General features: G+C 41.4%; 1 protein-coding gene across 3 annotated transcripts in view; it reads left to right on the top strand.

Moving 5' to 3' along the window:
• LOC107389973 (FERM, ARHGEF and pleckstrin domain-containing protein 1) overlaps positions 1-20,474 on the top strand; it is an 84,617-nt gene that overhangs the window by 12,172 nt on the left and 51,971 nt on the right. For all 3 annotated transcript variants that reach the window (XM_015966423.3, XM_015966424.3, XM_015966422.3), the window contains exon 2: positions 1,289-1,495. In XM_015966423.3, coding sequence (XP_015821909.1) covers positions 1,316-1,495 — 180 coding nt within the window. In that variant the 5' untranslated portion in view covers positions 1,289-1,315. The remainder of the gene's footprint in view (positions 1-1,288; positions 1,496-20,474) is intronic.

The following is a 20,474-nucleotide window of genomic DNA, read 5'->3' as shown; positions in this document are numbered from 1 at the left end:
AGGGGGGTTGGGGCTCCTCTGACAGCGTCTCCCTGGGGTTTAGTTCAATGTAAGTAAACTAAAGTGCTTTAAAAAAAATACCATGACCTCCAGAATGCGCTCATAAGCAAGCAATCACAAGCAGCGCTGTGTATTTGATGCTAATCGGTCCGTTGCGCAACAATTTCTGAGTCTGACGGACATTTCAGCTGTCATCCCACACTCTGTTTACTACTTGTTCATAAATGTAACGGGCGTAGGACTTAAGTTGTGTGTGTCAGAATTATATACAAAAGAGTAGACGGGAAAAGCATTATTATTTATAGAGCGAGGGAAAATGTCTGTGTGCATCTGGGAGGGTTGGTTTCCAGTTAACCGGCTATTAACCATCTTAGGTGTGTTCTTGCTGTGTCGTATCTCTAATTCCATGCTGTAGTTCTTTTTTTAAACACGTCAGCCTGAGGAAGTTTGCAGCCGCAAACGAAACGTAGCGGGAAAACAGGTAAACAAAACTGCTCCGTGTTTAAAAAAAAGAACTACAGCATGGAATTCGGCTATTAACCGTTAAGGGGCGTCAGTAACCGGCTAAAGAAAATTTGAAAAACGTACATCCCTATGGACAGCACTGCCGCTTTGCTGTGACTTATTTGGCCTTAAGATGTGGATGTGGATAAATCTGGACCCCGCCAGCCAAGGTGTCTTACAATTGGTTTGACCCTAGGTACATGTAACTGTAAATGTAATTGGTGGATATCATTCCTCAGACTCCCAAACCTTTTATGAAAAATTGTTGTTCTTTTTTGTCTCTTGAGGATGAGATTGGAAGAAAGAAATACAGGTTGTAAAAAAACTAATTTTAACATTATTCAATTTAAATATTTTTCCTCTTTTTTTGGACTTGTGTAACTCTGAGACCTTTATTAAATCCCATTTGTAGCCTGACTGTTCGTCTTTGCCCTTTCGTATGTATCCCAGTCAATTGGCACTGAAGCGACTCTTTGATTTTACTCTCCAGCCTTCTGATTCATTTGTCTAAATACATTAAGCCTGACCTGCACTTTGAAATCAAGAACATACTAGGGTTTTTTCACAGTAATTGAGTCTCCTGCTGGCAACAATTATCAGCCATTAGTACTGAGTGCAAATACTGAGTTTGCAATTACTCTGTGTGATGAGGAATGCCGAGCAGCCTGTTTTCTGGACATTAATGCATTCTTCATGCTGTTTTAATCCTATGTTACTGTTACAATGATTAATTACAACTTCCAAACCATTTTAACGTCTGTTTTGTGTTTTCATTTCGGTGCAGGCTCAGTGTTGAACAGCGCAGCCAGCCATGGCCGAGCCAGACCAAGAGTTGAGCTCCCCTGGAGCAGGTCAGCGTCTCGGAGCCCCCGAGACTCTTGGCATCAGTACATTGGACCCAACGCACAAGCCTCCAGCCATGCCCTCCGGACGCCACGTCACCATCAGGGTCCGCATGTTGGACGACACGGAGGAGCTTTTTGACATCTCGGTGAGCTGCCGCCTTGTCTCATTTTTTATTACTGCAACATGGGAACCATCATTACTGCAGTGCAGCCGGCAAGCGTTTTCCATTTCCAGCACGGCTATAGCAGATTAGTTGCAGGTTGGCATGGCAACTGAATGTTGCATGCATGGATGAAATTGAAGGAATCCTTTTAGAGTGATGTGAGTGAGTGCTCCTCTAGTTTGGTGCCCGTTCACTGGTTTCTGCTCTCTTTAAATTGTCTCAGATTTTCTTTACTGTTGTGGTGTTTTTCTGACGTTTCTTCCTTCTGACATTTGGATATTTATTATGATGATTGAAGGATAAGACGATAGGTGGAGATCAACAAGCTCGTAAGAGAGTTAAAAATAGCCAAACACTGATATTTAAAGGATTACCTTCCTTATAATCTCAATTTAAACTCTACGGTCTGAGTTAGTGTTCTGGATTAGAGAATGCCGAACCAAAATTAGATATCGCTGTATGTGAGCGCTTTAAATGAGCATTTTAGGGGTGGAGTGTTGAGATTTAATGCAAACAATCAGCATTTGTCTCTAAAGCGTTATTATGAAGAACATGTGCTCTGTGAGTTGTTTTAAAGCAAATCTACCTTTCTTCTGCTTTCCTAAATGCTGAGATCAACAAAGTAATCCGATGCTGAAAATAGTTCCCTACAGATCTGTGACTGATGCTGCTTTGGTTGTTCATTCTTTTAAAAGTTTGTTGATGAGTAAAAATATTCAGAACTGGAGAAAATTCCAAAAAAGTACTTTTTGGGGGAGGTGGGCGCCTCTTCCTGGACGTTTCCTTAACCTTTAAAGGTAGATGCAACCACACCAAGGTGCTTTTCTCTGTGCATGCAGGCTAATCTTTTTAGTGGTATCCTGTGTTGTACTTAATACTTAAGGCTTAGTAGATTCTCACAATAAAATCCCCTTTAAAGGCTCTCATTTTAACAGCGTAATTCTTTGTGTGCTTTGTGTCAGGTGAGATGTTAAAGGAAAGTTTCTATTTTTGATTTATGAAGGAAAGTCTCCAGCTTTTATTTAGTAACAGGCTCTGATATCTGTTGAGATTATAGATGTTTAACTGGGAAAACTATGCATCTATTACACAAACTTGGGCTTTTTTTTCTTGAAACTTTACACAGAAACGTAAAAACACTGATTTTGCATCGTTTAGTGGTGCTGACGGTGAATCCGTTTTTCGCTCCTATGCAGGTTGTGCTGAAACAAGCTGAAAATGAGGCTTAAGAGAGGGTAACAAAAGTCCCCCCTGCTAACAAAAGACTTCATTCATGCTCAATTTAACACACATTATGTCCTCTATCTCAAGTTGGCACTGGAGGTAACCACCAGGGTTTGATGGTGTTTTCACTAGAGGTGTCTGTGGAGTGTATTTCTTCAGCCGTTGGCTCACATTCAGGGCGGAAAGATCACTTGAAAAAGCATAATTAGAGTTTTTAGTTATAGTGGGAGTTTGGTTTAGTTATACTAACTCATGTTCCTGCTGATTCTAGTTTCTCTCCTGTGAATTTCACCCTGTAGTTGTCAAAACTTGTTTTTCCGAGCAGTTATCCAGCCTTTCCTTTAACAGGAACGGGTTTTATTGTTCTAGAAGTGGTGTTTTGTGTCAGATGTTTTTTTCTCTTTAAGCCTCACCTTGTTACTGACACCAAAGGCTTTAGTTCCTTTCCTTCTGTTTATCGAGGGCTGAGTTTCCACCTCAACGGGCAGAGTTTCAGATGGTCGGGGAAACAAAAATGGGCCATTGAGCCATCTTGTGGGTCACATACCATGCTGTGGCCTACTTAGCACTCTGGCTTTGAACACATTTGAGTTGATGCTGATGACATCTGAGCATAAAAGCATGCACTGATTAATTAAATCTCCTGCCGGAGTCCAAATTCTTGTCTGATTGGTTGTTTTCTATAAGTAATATTTCTGTTATTATTTTTGCTGGTACAGAGTTCAGTAGAGCAAACACACTGATTATGTCTGCTCTGATGTTTTGATGCTGTTGGAAACGCTGCAGTAGTTGTCGGTGAAGAGAGTGATTGTGGATGCAGAGGTTAAGAGGTGGGGGGAGGGGTTAGTTAAGACTAAAAAGACTGAATCCCATTTCACCCCATCCTCTCACTTTTTAGCCCCGCCCCTGTATTTTACATCTCCATATGTGTGTGTGTGTGGGGTTTGGGGTGGGGGGGGGGGGGATCCTTGACTTTTTCTGATGCAAAGTAAAACCAAAGAGGCAGAATTTGGAGCTTAATGGTCCCTTTTCATTACTCAACCAATTTCAGTTGAGAAACGGCTCTACTTCGAAAAATAACGCGATGAGGACGACATGATAGCTGTGTTGAAAATTTTACTTTGTCTGTTTTTGTCAGACTCCTCTTCAAAAGGCTGTTTTTTAATATAAATACTCAAACTTCCAAATTTGTGTTCAGTCTAAGGTTGGACAATTGGATGGATAATTCCACCGTTGGTGATTGACCAAGCCCTTCGCCGATCCTTTTTTATGAACGATATATATATATATATATTTGCCTATGAATTAGTGTCGTGGATGGGACATTCCACATCAAATCAGCATCTTCTTTGCTACACTTGTTCTATATACATACACATCATTTAAAAACTTAAGATTGTGATTCCAGTGATATACGGCAATCAAGGTCTCGACCATACCTTTAGACACAGTCGACACTTTTTTCAAACAACTCGGAAATTCTAAATGATTTCTAACGCACCGTTCTAACCATCATCATTGACAGAATAGAGCCGTACCCAAACAAAAATGGCCTTTTTACATTCAGAAGACCAATAAAATAGTTGGTTCACAACAACTCTTGTTTCATCTTTCAAACTTTCCCTGAGATGTGTCTTTCATATTCCTTGTTAGCATCCAAATGTTAGCTTCAAACTTTTGGGTGATCTTCCCAAATCAATAGGTGAAGGGCTACCCACTCTCAGCAGGGGCAAAATCATTATCTATTGTTGGACAAGTTCAAAGTACCACCCTCTATTATTTTAGTAGAGGGAAACAAATGTGGCTCTGTTTGTAGTTGAATGCATATCACCAAGCATTATTTAACAAATATTACTTGAACACTTTTTATACATTGCCTAATCTTAGTTCAGTCTTTATGTATGTTGTGGTCCACAAGCTGAGTCATAATAGGAAAAGGATGTGGGCAGCCACCAGTAATCGTTACCACTAGTACGTAGAGCTTGACTCTGTTCGTCCGTTTCCATTTCATGGTTGCTGCCCCTTTTACTGCGGGAAATGCAACAACTGTCTCTGACTGGAGCAACCAGTGGCTCTGTCCTGAAGCCAGTGTGTTTGACTTTAATGTCCGCAGCCTTTTATGCATCTCTTCTTTTCAGAATCTGGCAAAAAGCCACGACAAGGCAGAATGTTCTACATTGCTACCATGTCCTCCATTGATGCGTCTTGTACAGATAACCTCACGCTAGATTTGTCTTACGTATGATAATTTCTTGCTACTTGCTACCACTAAAACAATTTACCAGTTGTAATAAATAAAACGCCTGAACCGCATAGAGCAGAGTCAAACCATGCTGAATAGTGGAAAACCTCCATTAGACTTATATTTTTTCAGAGGCACACTTTGGATTGAAGTCATTTGAGCAGTTATAATATTGAGTCGAAGAAAGGGTCAGGTCGGTCAGGGTATTATGTTTTGTTTATGTATTTAGCAGACGCTTTTGTCCAAAGCGACTTACAAGTGATAATCGGCATGTTGCCCTTGAGGCTAACAACAACAATAACAACAACTTGACATCAATCATGGAGAGGAGGGAACAAAGGAGTGGACTGTAGAGGGGGGACTGGTGCAGGGAAGGTGCTAGTTTAGAAGATGCTCTCTGAAGAGCAGGATCTTCAGGAGTTTCTTGAAAACACTAAACCTGTACCCTTCGCCTATAGAGCTCCGGACGTCACGTGATTCTCAGAGCGTAGGCGCCATGCTGGCAGGCATCAATGTAAACAAAATAAACGAGACCGGCATGGATTTTACTTAGTTGGAGTTTACTTCACATTTTAAAACCGAAGATATTGTTTTATTTACTCAGAAAAGAAATAGACTAAACATCTCCGACCCTTATACCGTGCCCAGGGGCGGATCTACAAAATTATTGATGGGGTGGCAGAAGAGGGGCAAACATTTTTCTAGGGTGGCAATACACACACACACACACACACACACACACACACACACACACACACACACACACACACACACACACACATAATATTTCACTGCACTGAGATATTGTACTTTGGTTCTATTGTTCACTCAGAAACACATTTTCCTTTTTCTTTTCCCAGTATTTACATATTCATTTGTTTTGGGTCCTCATTTAATAAGCTTAAAGGCCCATCACAAAAATAATACACATAATAAAATTATATCCTTCCTACAACAGCTGAATGCAGCAGTTTCCATGTTGCTCAGCAAAACTATTTACACATTCATCAAGATCCAAAGATTTTGCCCATTTTGATTCAATGTACAGCCTAGCTTCATAGTCTTTTCTCTGCCAAAGCAGACTGCAAATAGGTCTTCATGAGCCCGAGAATTGAAAAACTTTGATTTTTCTTGAATTTATAGCTGCCAGCTGGGGTGGCAGCAGGGGTAGCAAGGCTTTCTTTTAGGGTGGCAACTGCCACCCTATGCCACCCTTGTAGATCCGCCCCTGGCGTGCCCCTGGGATACTTTTTAAAACACTGTTGGAGCGGACCCTTTACCGGATTTGAGATACCCTGACATTTAAAATTTCCTTATTAGTTTTCCCTTGTCCTACTCCGGAGCATCTCTAAGAACACACAAAAGCCAGGAGGGATACAAATGGAATCAATCAAGGTTACGTAAACAGCAGCATGCATAAATCATGAATGATTAGGCGAAGTTTTACGTGATATTTACTTATTGCTTTGAGCAACAAGACAGAAAAAGTCACGTCAAAATAAGTTTAGGAAGCCCACTAAGAATCATAATAAAGCATTTAAAATAAATACCATATACAGTTGAGGAAACGTTGGTTTAACTACCTGATATGAAGTGGTTGCTGCATAAGCGAAAACCTTTACTCTCAGGATCCCACAGCTTCATTTTAGCCCGGTCACTAGTAGGGTTGTCACGGTATGAAAATGTAACCTCACGGTTATTGTGACCAAAATTATCACGGTTTTCGGTATTATCGCGGTATTTTTTAAACGGTGTTGCATATGTTCAGAAAGCATTGATAGTCCTGTTCTACACAAACTGAAATAGTTCTGAAAAGGTTTAACAGTGTTTATTAAACCTAAAATAACACAAAGCCTTAGCAAAAGTGCAACTTTTCACAAGTAAAGGAACAAATAGCTTCTTTTTCTGGAACATGTTACAGTAGTCAGTGCAGGTTTAAATTATACAAATCCAAACATTCAAAACATAAACAATATGTAAACAAATCAAAGAAACACCACTTGTTTTCTCATATACTTGTTTTCTTCATTATCAAAATGAAAATCTAAAACTCCAGTCCACACTTGACTTGAGCACTGTACAAGTCAACCTTAAAAAAAAATATGTATTTAAAATAATTAGCCACTTTAAACAAATTACTAAAATAACTACTACACTGTGTAATAAAATCCAAATGTTCAAGTATAAATGGCATTGAATAAGTAAACAAATCAATGAAAAGGAACTAATTGTATATTTCTCTTCATCATCAACAAATAAGATGCTTCATCCAGCAACAGGGTGTCCGTGACACGGTTTAAATGCTGGCAGAGGACGCTGCGGCTGCAGTATATAGTGACTCGTTGCATTCTCCCTCAACCAAAAGTCCTCACGTCATGCATTTAAGCTAAAATGCTAATGTGTTAACTTACCTTGCACTGGCTGTAGAGACGTGGGTGATGGTCACTCAGATGTGCCATTAGATTCGAAGTGTTGCTGCCTTTTGCAGACACTTGTTTCCTGCACGTCCTGCAAACGGGATAGCAGTCTTCTATTAACTGTCCCTCAGCATTTTTCAGAAATCCAAAATATGCCCATACTTCCGATTTAGTCTTCTTTGAGGGCTGATGGATGTCCTGGGTGCTGCCGTCTCCTCCTTCGGCCATTATTTCAGCTTCAAAGTTTTGGTGCCGTTGCAAACTAAAAAGTGCGTGTGCGCGCCGCGGGAACTTCAGCTGAAGCGACGGTGGCTGGTAAGGGTCACCGCGCCGAAACTGCGGCCACGGTAAACCCACCGAGATAATTTAGTTTTTTAAAAACTGGACGGTTATTTTTATTGTCAACTTTTTTACCGGGATTTACCGCTATACCGGTTACCGTGACAACCCTAGTCACTAGCGCGTTTTATTACGATGATCCAATGTTTGCTGTGTTCTGGATCGTGGGGTTTTTGGCTCTTCCCTTATCCCATCTGCTTCTGTTATAGCATCCTGGTGCACAACAGGTATCTACCACATTTCCTGTTTCTAGTTTGGGTTTTCTGCAAATAACTAGCCCAACTGCGGGCAACTGCCTGCCAAGATGGCACAGTTCGATTTGAACTGTTGCATGCCGGGAGAAACAACGTCAACTCCCGGAGCTCTATAGTCACAACAAGATTTAGATCATCACCTAAAGAAGGCGATCCCATATACAAGCTTGCTCCATAGATTGGCTTGGTTCCATCACCTAGGGGTTTGCTCTAAAGCCTGAATTTATGCTTCTCCGTCTGCGTCAGTGCGGAGACACGCAACGCCATTATCCGTCCTTGCGTAGGGCTCCGGCAGGCACGCAAGTACGTACGGAGTCGAGCCCACTTTTTTAAACATCTGTCGAACGAGACGGATTACGCAAGCTTGTGATTGGTCAGGACGCCGCTGTTGTTTACAGCGCCGCCATTGCAAAGAGAGCCGAGGATAACTAGCGGCAGACACGGAGAAGCTTGAAGAATACCTCGCGAAAAAACTCTAAAAATATGAACGTTTAATTCTCCCGTGACTGGAGGAGTGAAAAGATGCGCAGCAAGCGTTTTATTTGTGGACGGAAATGACAGGAAACGTGGGTTTAGAGGTGGGGGGCGCATGAAGAGGTGGGAGAATGAGAGACAAATATGTCCGTGTTAAAAGTCTCTTATATACACAAAAAACACAATATAAACACACGATCTTGGACCGATACATGACAGGATACCACAGAACAGCGCTACGCCCTCTGTTGTCCTGCCGGACAATTGCTTTGCAACACTCTCCAGGAGACGGAGAAGTATGAGAGCAAAACGCTTCCGTCAATCCGTGCGTGTCTGTCCCTTGCGGAGCTGACGGAGAAGCATGAACCAGGCTTTAGGGGAACCGCTGCTCATCTGCATAAGAAGGGAGTCTGCTGAGGTGGTTCGCTGCTTCCTGGTCATCTCCCTCAGGAGGCATTTTTATTAAAGTTTTCAGTCCTTCGGTTTTTAGCCAATTTGAGCCCATTTTGTATCTCTGTTATTGTTCTCATTTTTCACATCCTAATTGTAATACAACTGAGCCAAAACTCTGGATTTACTAGTCTGTGCACGTATCCACTCATGACCTCAAGCTTTGGATTATATTTCAAGGGAGAAGATGATTCATATCAATGGCTGAAACAGGTTTACCCAGCAGAATTGGTGAGATTACACTTTTCAGTAATCCACAAGTAGCACAGGAACAAAGTGCTGGTCTGCCACACAGAGAAGATCCAGGTGGGGTCGGAAAGAGGTCCAGCAGGCATGAGAAGCTGCACAAAGTCTTGGGCTGACCCAAGATTTGCTTGAGGGATTTAATATTCCAGCTAGTCTGGAAACAGCTGCAGCATCTTGTTGGAAACAAAGAGTTAGTTTATATTTTCAGTGGAACTTTGCAATTAAATGGACTCAAATCTGATTTGCTGACAAGATGTTTGGAGCTGGAGGATGTGGATGCTCTCAGTATCAGCTTTTGATCCGTCCCCTTAGATAAACAAGTAAACAGGTTACTGAGCCCCTCCTATAATTGTTCCAGCGTAAATACACGGTCTTTTCCTTCCTGGTTTAAAGTGGCAGAAACTTTAGAACCACTAAAGAGATATAAATCAGAATTTAGAGACGGAGTTGAAGAGGGAGGAAGAATCTGGGACTGGCTAGAGCGTTCTTCTTACTTGGCACGTAACCATCTATATTTAACCTACTGGGAGTCCCAGAAAAGAGATTCGGTGCTTCCGAGTGATTTCTGGTTTTTTCTCTCGCATTCCCATAACTCAAACATGCTCAAAGCCTGAATCTGCACAGAAAAACCAGGGCAGCAGGTGCCACCCAGCCTAAAGTGGGCTAGGTCACAAGAAGAAGGACATTTATCCTTTAGAGCCAGACTCACAGCAATCAGAAAGGTTCACCATCATCCCATCTCTCACCACTTTCCTCCACATATGCTGGCTATCGTTCATTCTAAAAGACGGCTCTAGTTTTCAACTGAAAAGTTTTAGCTCAAAAGCTGCCAAATTGAGCAAGTAATCCTCGTTATTGTGTTTAAGAAGGTCAGCTGGCCATCTTTAATTAGGATAATGTGTGCAATTTGCTGACATCAAGATGCAGTTGGTGATATTTTCCTGATCAGTGATGTCATATAGGCCAATAAAAACATATTTTATTGTTTATTGTAGATTATAATTGCTTTCACAATCTCAAATCCAAATATTCATCATGTTTATCAGTTTTTAGTTGTTTAATGGAATGATGACCTTATTTTCTGGTAGGGATGGAAGAACATGTCGATATGGCGATATATTGCGTAGTTTTTTCTTGCGATATGGCGATATATTGCGTAGTTTTTTCCTGCGATATTATATCGACATTCAAAGCCATGTATCGAACTTTTGGAAGAATTTACATGCAAACATTTGTGTATTTTCTTGTCGTTTGGTGCCATTTAAACACTGATGGCTAGTTGGCAGCAGTGTGCAATGGGTTTTATTTCCACCATTGAAATGCAAATCCCTTTATTATGGTTCAGATACCTCATGTTAAACATGTTACACATCAGTTTGGGCTGTTTATTGAATTTTCCTACAATAATTTCAGTCTAAAAAAATTGCTAATATCATTTGGCTGAATGTATCGGAACATATCCTGATTTACCGTATCCTGCATCGTGATACGTATCGTATCGCCAGAATTTCACCAATACACATCCCTTCTTTCTGGTATTTTTCTCTAACTGTTGTTAAAACAAGCAGCTCTATATAATGTTTATTTGCATACAAATGACTCTTTTAGGGAAAAAAGTGATAAAATAGTTCCTCAGGAAAGCAGTTAGCATAACTGTTTTTCAAGCTCCCATTTGCACGGCAAAGCAGGTTTATGTCACTGAATTCCAGTATGCACTGAATGCTTTTGTTGTATATTTTCACATTTGGTATGAAAATGAAGCACAGCTCTGAAGGAGGGAGATATTTTAGTATCAGTTTGTGTAATCCTGTTAAAGCTGCGATGTGGATGTGATCATCGTCCTCACTGTCTCCCATGGCTGCAGGGGGAAAACTGACAAAGGTTGCTGGCTGAGTGATTTGGGCGCAGAGGAGGATCTGGCTCCAATTTTTTTTATTTCTTGAGGATCTGTGGTCAGGGGAATGTGAATGCAAATTGGATTTGATTGGATGTTGGAGAATTCAGGGGAATAATCAAGTCTGTCTTTTGCCATGTCATTATGTCAGTGAGTTTCCTGTCTTTCTCCTTTAGACGTGTTCTGCGTGAGCAGCAGTTACATCTACTGAGATTAACTCAGGCTTTGACCTTTTCTTACGACTCAGTTGCTTCGGGTCTTTGAATCACATTTTGAAGATGAAGAATGACTGTGGATATTTCTCTATCCTGTTAGAGTGAGATTGTCTGAGCAGAATTGTAAATGAAAGGATTGTTGGTGACGATGTTCAGATAAAAAAAAAAACTTTTTTGATTTTGAGATTTTTCTCACCAGAGAAAGTGTTTGCAGTCTGGTGCCTGTTAACAAATGTTTTCTTAAAACGCAAACTTTTTTGTTCCTTTTTAGGGATGAAAGAAAATATCAATACACTGAAATATGGCGATATTTCGTGTTTACGTTGAGTTGTTATCAAAAAAGCAATGTACTGTTTTAAAGGAGACTTTACATCAAACATTGCTGTGCTTTTTTTGTGTGGTGCCATTCACTCAACTGCTAGTTGGCAGCAGTTTTTACCGCCATCATTCTGATGGAACGAGATCTTGCAATAACACTACATGTCTTGGTGTAGATTCACAGTCCATAATAATCTTGGGAGCTTTAATAGAAAACAGTTGTACTTGTCTGGTTATCTCTATTGATTCACTCAAAGGACAAAAGCCCTGTTTCCACTAACCAAACTTCTGGATAATTTTATGTTTATGTATTTAGCAGACTCTTTTTGTCCAAAGCGACTTACAAGTATTTACTGGATATTTGCAGCATTTGTCTATTTCATTGGTCCAGCCTGACGGGACCACTTTTGGGCCATTTCAGGCCTGGAAAATGGTCCCTGAAATGGGACAAACCAAGTACCAGCATTGGGTAGGGCTGGGCGAAATGGCCTAAAATCAATATCACGATATATTGAGGATTTCACCTCCATAACGATAAATGGACGATAACTACGGGTATGCGCAGAAACAAAAGTTGTCCACTAGATGGGGCTGTCACATGTATCACGTTGAGTCACATTCTTACGTGACTCAAGGTGGTACAGCTTCTTGAAGAGACATGAACGTTGCCAACCTACACACATCTTTTCATTTTTTTATCTAATTTATTGATGTGGGAAAAATTATCTTGATAAGAGTCAAACATTTTGGTAACAATAAACTTTCAATTTATTGCCCAGCCCTAGCATTGGGGTACTCAGAAATGGCCCAGTTGAGTTGTTGGGCTGGACTTGGGGTTAACTCATGCTGATGGGTTGTTACTCAGTCGGAAATGTTATCGGCACACGTCACAAAACAACCAATGTTTGTGGAGTTGCTGGTGAAGTGGAATCAAAAGAAAAGAAAATATTTAGCATTAACGCTACTTTAAAATTGCAGTTTCTAAATTCCCAATGCAGAAAAATGCAGTGGAGATCCTCCTACAATAATATAATAATTCACAGCACTTTGTTGTTTCCTACAGAGTGCCATAAAAACGGAGGTCCTCCTGATCACAGAACGCCACTTTTTATGTCACACAGCTGTTCTCCCCATCCCCTGAATGGATTAAATTTTGGTACACAGAAATAAACATTTAATGTTATCAATGCCACCTTTTGGTGTTCATCATTAATGTCCCTTGCTGCCAAAATAGTTCCAATATGCTGAGGTCTTAGAAAAGGTTCATTTTGTATGGAGACACAATGGCTGAGGGGACGATTGATCGTTATTTTTCTGCCAGTATTCATCCAGTTCAAAACTGCAAAACAGCAGCTTCACAAAAGAATGGCACAACCTTGAAGAGCCAAAACATTTCAATCGGATTTATTTATAAAGCGCTTTTCAAACAAAATGCTACTCAAAGTGCTTTACAAAATGACCCCAGATTCCCATAACAGGTTAAAAACATTAACAGACATTTGCAAGCACACGCACACGCGCACACACACACACACACACACACACACACACACACACACACACACACACACACACACACACACAAGTAAAAATTATATTTGGCTGAGTCCAGATGAGCCAAGTAAGGTAAGGCAAGAAAACGCCATCAGAGGAGCCGTCTGCCCCTGCAGCATCAGGTCTTCCACACTAAAGCCTGATTCATGCTTCTCCGTCTGCGTCAGTGCGGAGACACACAACGCCATTATCTGTCCTTGCGGGCCTGCCGGAGAGCTCCGCGAGGACGGACGGAGTCCAGCTCTCTTTTCTAAACATCCGTCAGTCGAGACAGACAACACAAGCTTGTAAGTAATAAATAAAATCATATAGACAGTAAAATAATATTAAATAATAAAACTGCTAAAATATAATCATGCAAAACATGCAAAGCAAGTAATAAAATATAATCATGTAAAACGAGGAATAAAACTGTAGTAAATATTTAGATAAAAGCTAACCTAAAAAGATGGGTCTTAAGCCTGGACTTAAAAACATGAACGTTCTCTGCGGCCCTGAGGTCCTCTGGCAGCTCGTTCCAGAGGCGAGGGCCATAACACTGGAAGGACGCCTCGCCGTGAGTGTGTGTCCTGACTTTAGGGATGACCAGGAGACGCCTGCCAGAGGAGCGCAGAGGCCGTGAGGGTTCAAATGGTAAAAACAGTTCTGAGAGATAAGAAGGCCCAAGACAGTTAAGACAATTAAAAACCATTAGAAGAACCTTAAAATGGATCCTGAAACATACGGGGAGCCAATGCAATGATTCTAAAACCGGTGTCATGTGCTCCCGCCTCCTGGTCTTCATCAGGACACGTGCTGCCGAATTGTGTAGAAGTTGTAAGCCTGAGATGCTCTTTTTAGGAAGACCAGAAAGCAGGGCATTGCAGTAGTCTATCCTACTGGTGATGAAAGCATGCATCAGCATCTCCGTATTGGCCCGAGAGAGAATGGGGCAGACTCTGGCGATGTTCTTTAGATGATAAAAACTAGGGATGCACCGATGGATCGGCATTTGATCGTAATCGGCCGATAGCGCCCCTATCAGTTTTGATCGGAATATTCAAAATAGATCAAAGCAGACTGATCAGGTAGGGTTGCCACGGTAACCAGTGTAGCGGTAAACCCCGGTAAAAAACAAACAAAAAAAAGTTGACAATAATAATAACCATCTTGTTTTTAAAAAAAACTATATTATCTTGGTGGGTTTACCGTGGCTGCAGTGTAGGCGCGGTGACCCTTACCAGCCACCGTATCATCTGCTGAAGTTGCCGGCAGTACATGCACGCTTTGTTGTTTACAACCAAAACTTTCTTGAAGCTAAAGCTGAAACAATGGCCAAAGGAGGAGACGGCAGCGCTCAGGAGGACATTTTTTTATCCCTCAAAGAAGACAAAGTCGGAAGTACGGGCATCTTTTAGATATTTGAAGAATGCCGAGGGAGTTTATAGAAGACGGCTATCCTGTTTGCAGCACGTGCAGAAAAAGTGTCTGTGAAAGGCAGCAACGCTTCAAATCTCATGACACATCTGCGTGACCATCACCCACAACTCTACAGTCAACGCTATCTTGTAATTTCCATTTTGTATTTTGTAATTTGAATTTCTTTTATTGTTGATTTATTCAATATATTTACATACAACTGTACAATGTTCAGCGCTTTGGGCTTCCTGACAGGGTTGCGGAAGGCGCTTTATAAATAAAGATTTGATTGATTGATTGATTGATTGAACGCAAGGCAAGCTAACGTTAGCGCTTTAGCTAAAGTGCGTGATCCGAGGTTTTGGGTTGAGGGAGAATGCAACGAGTCGCTATATAAAGCAGCCGCAGCGCCGCTACCTGCATATAAACCGTGTCACGGACACCCCCATGTTGAAATGACGCTATGCATTACGGGGCTCCCAGGGGCAGATAGTCTCTCTCCGAGAATAATTATGAATTTAACAATGATTACTGCCTGATGACATTTTCCCCACATCTGCAAAGCTCACCGGAACACAAACCGAGGACAATATTTTCCTGATATAGGGTTTATTACTCAAGTAAGGGTAAAAAAAAAAAAAAGTATCATTAGAAGGCTACTTGAGTACTGAGTATCATCTGATCTAATATTTTTAAATGATGACATCAAACAGACAAAAAATAAGAAGTTATGGGCAAATATTGGTATTTTAAAGACTAAAGTGAAAAAAATGTCAACAAATAAACAACATAATTACAAAATAACACATTTTAGGCAAAATTTAGACACAAACTGAGGACAAAATTTCCTGACAAACAGGGTTTATTGTGTGAAAATGTAGCACGTTTAAAAAAATACCGCGATAATACCGAAAGCCATGGTAATTTTGGTCACAATAACCGTTGAGTTAAATTTTCACACTGTGACAACCCTAATACAGACCATTTTAGATTAGGTTACATTTCCTTTATTCCCAGATTATGTAGTTTGTACCACTCATTATAATGTTGTAGAAAATTTCTGGCCAATCCACGTGATCGGTATCGGTGATCAGCATTCTTTGATATCGGTATCTGTGATCGGCAGCAAAAAACCTGATTGGTGCATCCCTAATAAAAACCTATTTTTGTGATATTTTTAATGTGTGGGATAAAAGTCAGCTCAGAGTCAAAAGTCACACCCAGGTTCTTCACTTGTTCAGATGGATTAAAAGACAGAGATTGTAATTTTGGTAAAAGCTTCTCTCTCTGGGCCTCAGGACCAATGACTAATGGGCCATTCCCATCTGTACCGGGTCGGCCCGGGCCGGGTAGCCCCAGTCGGCCTCAGCCTGGCCCGGTTGATTCCACACATCCTTTTCTTAAGCCCATGTGGGCTGATTCTACCCACCAATCAGAGGCTTGCTCTAATGGAAGGTGTGAATTTGCTGTCAGCAGTGGGTGTGTTGGCCCTGGTCGGCCTGAAGCAGACCCCCTAGAGAAGAGGGCTGAGAATGAGCCTTGGTTGGCCCGGAAAAATACCAGGCCACCCAGATATGAAAACAACCTACGCTACCCGGCCCGGGCCGACCCGGTACAGATGGGAATGGCCCATAAAACTTCAGTTTCGTCCTGGTTGAGCTGGAGAAAGTTCTCTGCCATCCAGGATTCAATGTCTAAAATACAGTTAAAAAGTGCATCCATTGACCGAGAGTCATCAGGAGACACGGAGATGTACAACTGTGTATCATCAGCATAACTGTGAAAGTTGACCCCGTGTCTCCTGATGACACCGCCAAGAGGGAGCATATAAAGATTAAAAAGCACTGGGCCTAAAATTGAACCCTGGGGCACACCACATGTAATCCCATGGACCCTAGAGGAACAGGTATCCAAACTCACCATGAAAGTCCTGTCTGTGAGGTAGGATGTGAACCATCTATGTACAGCACCAGAGAGGCCGATCTGTTTTAAATTAGTTAAAAGAATAGTGTGGTCTACTGTATCGAAGGCAGCACTTAGATCCAGTAGAACCAACACTGTCAACTTCCGTTTATCATAATTTACTCTAAAATCATTTAAAATCTTCAGAGGAGCTGAACACCTGAAGGACTAAGGTCACTCATTTAACAACAATAGTGTACATATTTTGGACAGACAGATGGTTTGAGAGATGGATAAAGGAAGCCATCAATGTGAAACGTGAAAAACCAACTCTGAACACAGGAGGTGGCTTCGGGGTTCATCAAATGCAGTTTGACTTGTTTCCCCAGGAAGTTCACCAGAACTCACACCTTGAGACATGTGACCAAACCTGTTGGTGACCTGTTGGGACAGTCAGCACCAATATCAGAAACTGGGAACTGAACAGAGGGTAGGACCAGAGACTCAAGTGACCTGGTTGGCCTAATTAGTATGAACAATGATATTGTTAGTGGCCTCTATTGCCCCATTGGTGTCTTTGCTTCTGACCACAACAAATAAGCCCTACTATTCTAGAGCTGAAGAAGCATCTTAAATGAGATGTGAACCATCTTCAAGACATCCAGACAAGTTCAACTGTTTTCAAATAAAAGGTTCTGGATAACACCGGACATGTCGTAGAAGTGTCTGGCCCAAGTTTTTCAATTAAATTCTGTCTTCAAAATTTCAAAAATCATTTGCCTTTTAGTATTATAATATATGGTATGACCCCCCGTAATGTGAAACAATGAATTGCCTGATTCTTGCCAATACACACCCTTATTGGTCTTCTTAAATTCTGTCTTTTGATTGATTATTGAAGTCATTGAAAAGACATTTGTTCGTTTTTTGTGCCCCCATGGAGAAATGCTTGTTGTTTATCACTACTCTTTCTGCTGCAGTGACCTTTCAGCTACAGGCAACGGCATGTTCTAGGTCATAGTTTAGATTCATTGTCCGAGAATATACATCACAATTAATTTCAATACTAGGAGTTCCTGTTTCAAAAGGGCAACTATAAGCATGCTGTGCTGTGTGAGGGGTTGCCATGGTTACACATTGATATGGATGAAGAGCGGATGAGCGGGTTGCTTTTCTGCAGACTCCTGTCTTCCACTGATATCTGCTGGTGAGGAGTGGAGGTTGGGGGTGGAGGGTGTCTGCACCCCGCTGCACATCTTTTATGACTAACCTATGCAGACACCCCTCCCCATCCTCTGTGTGGTGCATGAGGGTTAGGGGTTTTGTTATCAGATCTACTGACTTAAAACATGACAATAACTTTATTATTAGTTTGTCAGCTGTTTGACCCAGTTGTTCTTTGTGCTCTGTCTGGAAGAAATTGGCATGTGTGAGCGGATCGTGTGTCTCTCTGTCACAATAGACACAGAAATAGAGAAATTATGATTCGAACTGAATCTGAAAACCAAGTGTTCAGCGATGCTGGCATCCAATTTTTGCATCACTATTTGATCAGACTGTGTGTTCCCTCTGAAGATTTTCTCATACGTTCCTCACATGAACTCTCAACCCTTGGTTGCCATTCTCTCATGGCATGAAATTGAAATCCTGCTGGGGGATTTGGTATGGATGAGGGAGGTTAGAGGGTTGTTTTCCCACGTACGGAGTCATTTTCATTCCCCACATCCTGAAATGAAACTGGGATCTGTACGAAATGAAGAGCTGATCGCAAGAAAGATCCACAAGAAAATCAGCTGGGTGCCTCATTGTTTGTATTAATTCAAACTATGTACATAAAGAGACCAAATTTATGTTCAGTTGATGCACCAAAACGTCCTCTAGTGAAATATGTTATTTGTAGATTTCTAGTGACTGAGAAACCACTTTTATGAAAAAATGTATTAGGGATGTGTACTGGCAAGAATCTGGCTAAACGATATATATCACAATACAGGGGAGACGATACGATACTAAAAGCCAGATAATATATTTGCAATTTTTAAGCCCAAATTTAATTGAAAAACTCTGGCTAGATACTGCCAAGGGTTATTGATATATTGTCGTTTCATCAGAATGCAGGTGGTAAAACTGCTGCCACCTAGCAGTCAGAGTCTAAATTGCACCAAACAAAAGAAATCCAGAAAATGTTTACATGTAAGTTCTAGAAGAATACATTGCTTTTCCTATTTTAAATAATTTTCTTGAGCCAGTATGTGCTAAAATGACCCTTTACAAAGCAATGAAAAGTCACCCTCTGTGGCCAGAATACCGCATTTGCAACTTCAGAGTGCCGGTCCGGTCTGTTGGACTTGGAAAAAAGTTGAGCTAACATACATGGCACAGCAGTCTGCTTCTAGCATGTTTCCTGCATGTTTTAGATCACGGACACAGCTGATTTGTTTGATTTGGTTCTGAGTCACCCCAGTAGAAACTAACGAAGGCTGAGGAGACATTTGAGCTGTTAGATTAAGGTGTTCAAAAGACGAACGCACAGGGAGGAGAAAAGTTTTGCTTTTGGTTCTTCTAAACAGACACTAGGGGTGCTAAAAGTAAGCAAAACTGCCAAGTGTGCCTTTAATCCTCCCACTGCCCTCATGGGTTACCCCGTCAGGAAAGTTGACCATTGAGGTGGTGCTCACTCCTCACCCCTGCCACGTGGACCTCAAGGGATAAACCATCAACCCTGCTCAGTGGTCAACTTTCCTGGCGGGGTCACCCATGAGGGCAGTGGGAGGATTAAATAACATGAAACTAAATATTGTGATATTTCAGTGTGTCAGTGTTTTCTTATATGCCTACATTTTTCCTGAACATTATGAATAAACCAGAATAAAAAATCAGAAACTATTCAGATTACAATTGGATGTTAGCCAAAATCAGAAACAGGAACCGTGCGGTTTACGTTTACTTGTGCTGCCATAGATCCACCAGAGTCTGTAGAAAATATTAAATAGGTAAATTAATTTAATTAGGTGCAAGTGACGCCACTGATTCGCTCAGGATTTCATTTCATCCAGGCAATAAGACAACTGTGTCACAACAGTTTCTGCTGTTAGTCCAGTGGATTAACTCTGAGTAAACACTTCTTCACAAATATCACCTGCACATAACGGAAAAGGATTTATCTCTAAAATGTCTCCAGGTCTCGGATTGTGGAGACTTAATAACTAGATAGTTTGCACCGCAGCTGTACGGTGGAACTCGGTTGTAGGGTTGTTTTGACCATACATATCTCCATCAAATGCCACCAGTCGGCTCTCCCTGCAGCCCAAGCAAACAGGCGCCTGCTGTCACACAGCTGTGCTAGTGTGATTCATTCCCCCAGCATTAATAACAATAGGTCCCGGAAGAACAGACTGGTGCAGCAGTCAGTTGAAAGCTGCCACTGTCATCTCATGTCTGATACTATATGCTGCACCGCTTTCTATACCTTGCTGCACAAGGGCTTTGGGGAAAACTGGTGCCTTTATAATAAATATTGTTACTATGGTAACTGAGAAGAGATGCATCTTTGTGGAAGATCCTCTTGTTTGTTTGTAGCAGATACCAAGAGTGCGCAGGAGCCCGTTAACCTTATTTGGGTTTTAAAAAAGGGAAGAGCAAGAAGGTGATTCCTCCCTCTTCTTCTGTCAGATTATTTCCTTTCCTCTGGGTTCATTTACATACACCTTTCCTCTAAACGCGGGTCTGTAATGCAGCCGCCTGATCCCTTCATTAAGCTCTTGACCTGTGGTGCTTTATCATTATGAGTGAGGCTTATAAGGGCAGATAGACATCACAGTACATGATGGGTGCAGCCTGCAGATTCCTTGTGATGCACTAGCGGTCTCACATAGAGGCAGCAAAGGCCGCACAGCAGAGCTGTCCCGCTTTAATAAATCATTAATTTCTCATTGCGATTCTGGAGGCTAATTTGCATGTCAGGACCCACTCGCAGCGTGTTATCGTGGGATTACCCTCATCCTGCAGCGTCGTATGTTATCTCACGTCTCTGG

Source organism: Nothobranchius furzeri, chromosome 14 (genome assembly GCF_043380555.1).
Source record: "Nothobranchius furzeri strain GRZ-AD chromosome 14, NfurGRZ-RIMD1, whole genome shotgun sequence".
Lineage (NCBI taxonomy): Eukaryota > Metazoa > Chordata > Actinopteri > Cyprinodontiformes > Nothobranchiidae > Nothobranchius > Nothobranchius furzeri.
The sequence above is the reverse complement of the archived record's forward strand: the minus strand, read 5'-3'. Positions and strand labels throughout refer to the sequence as shown.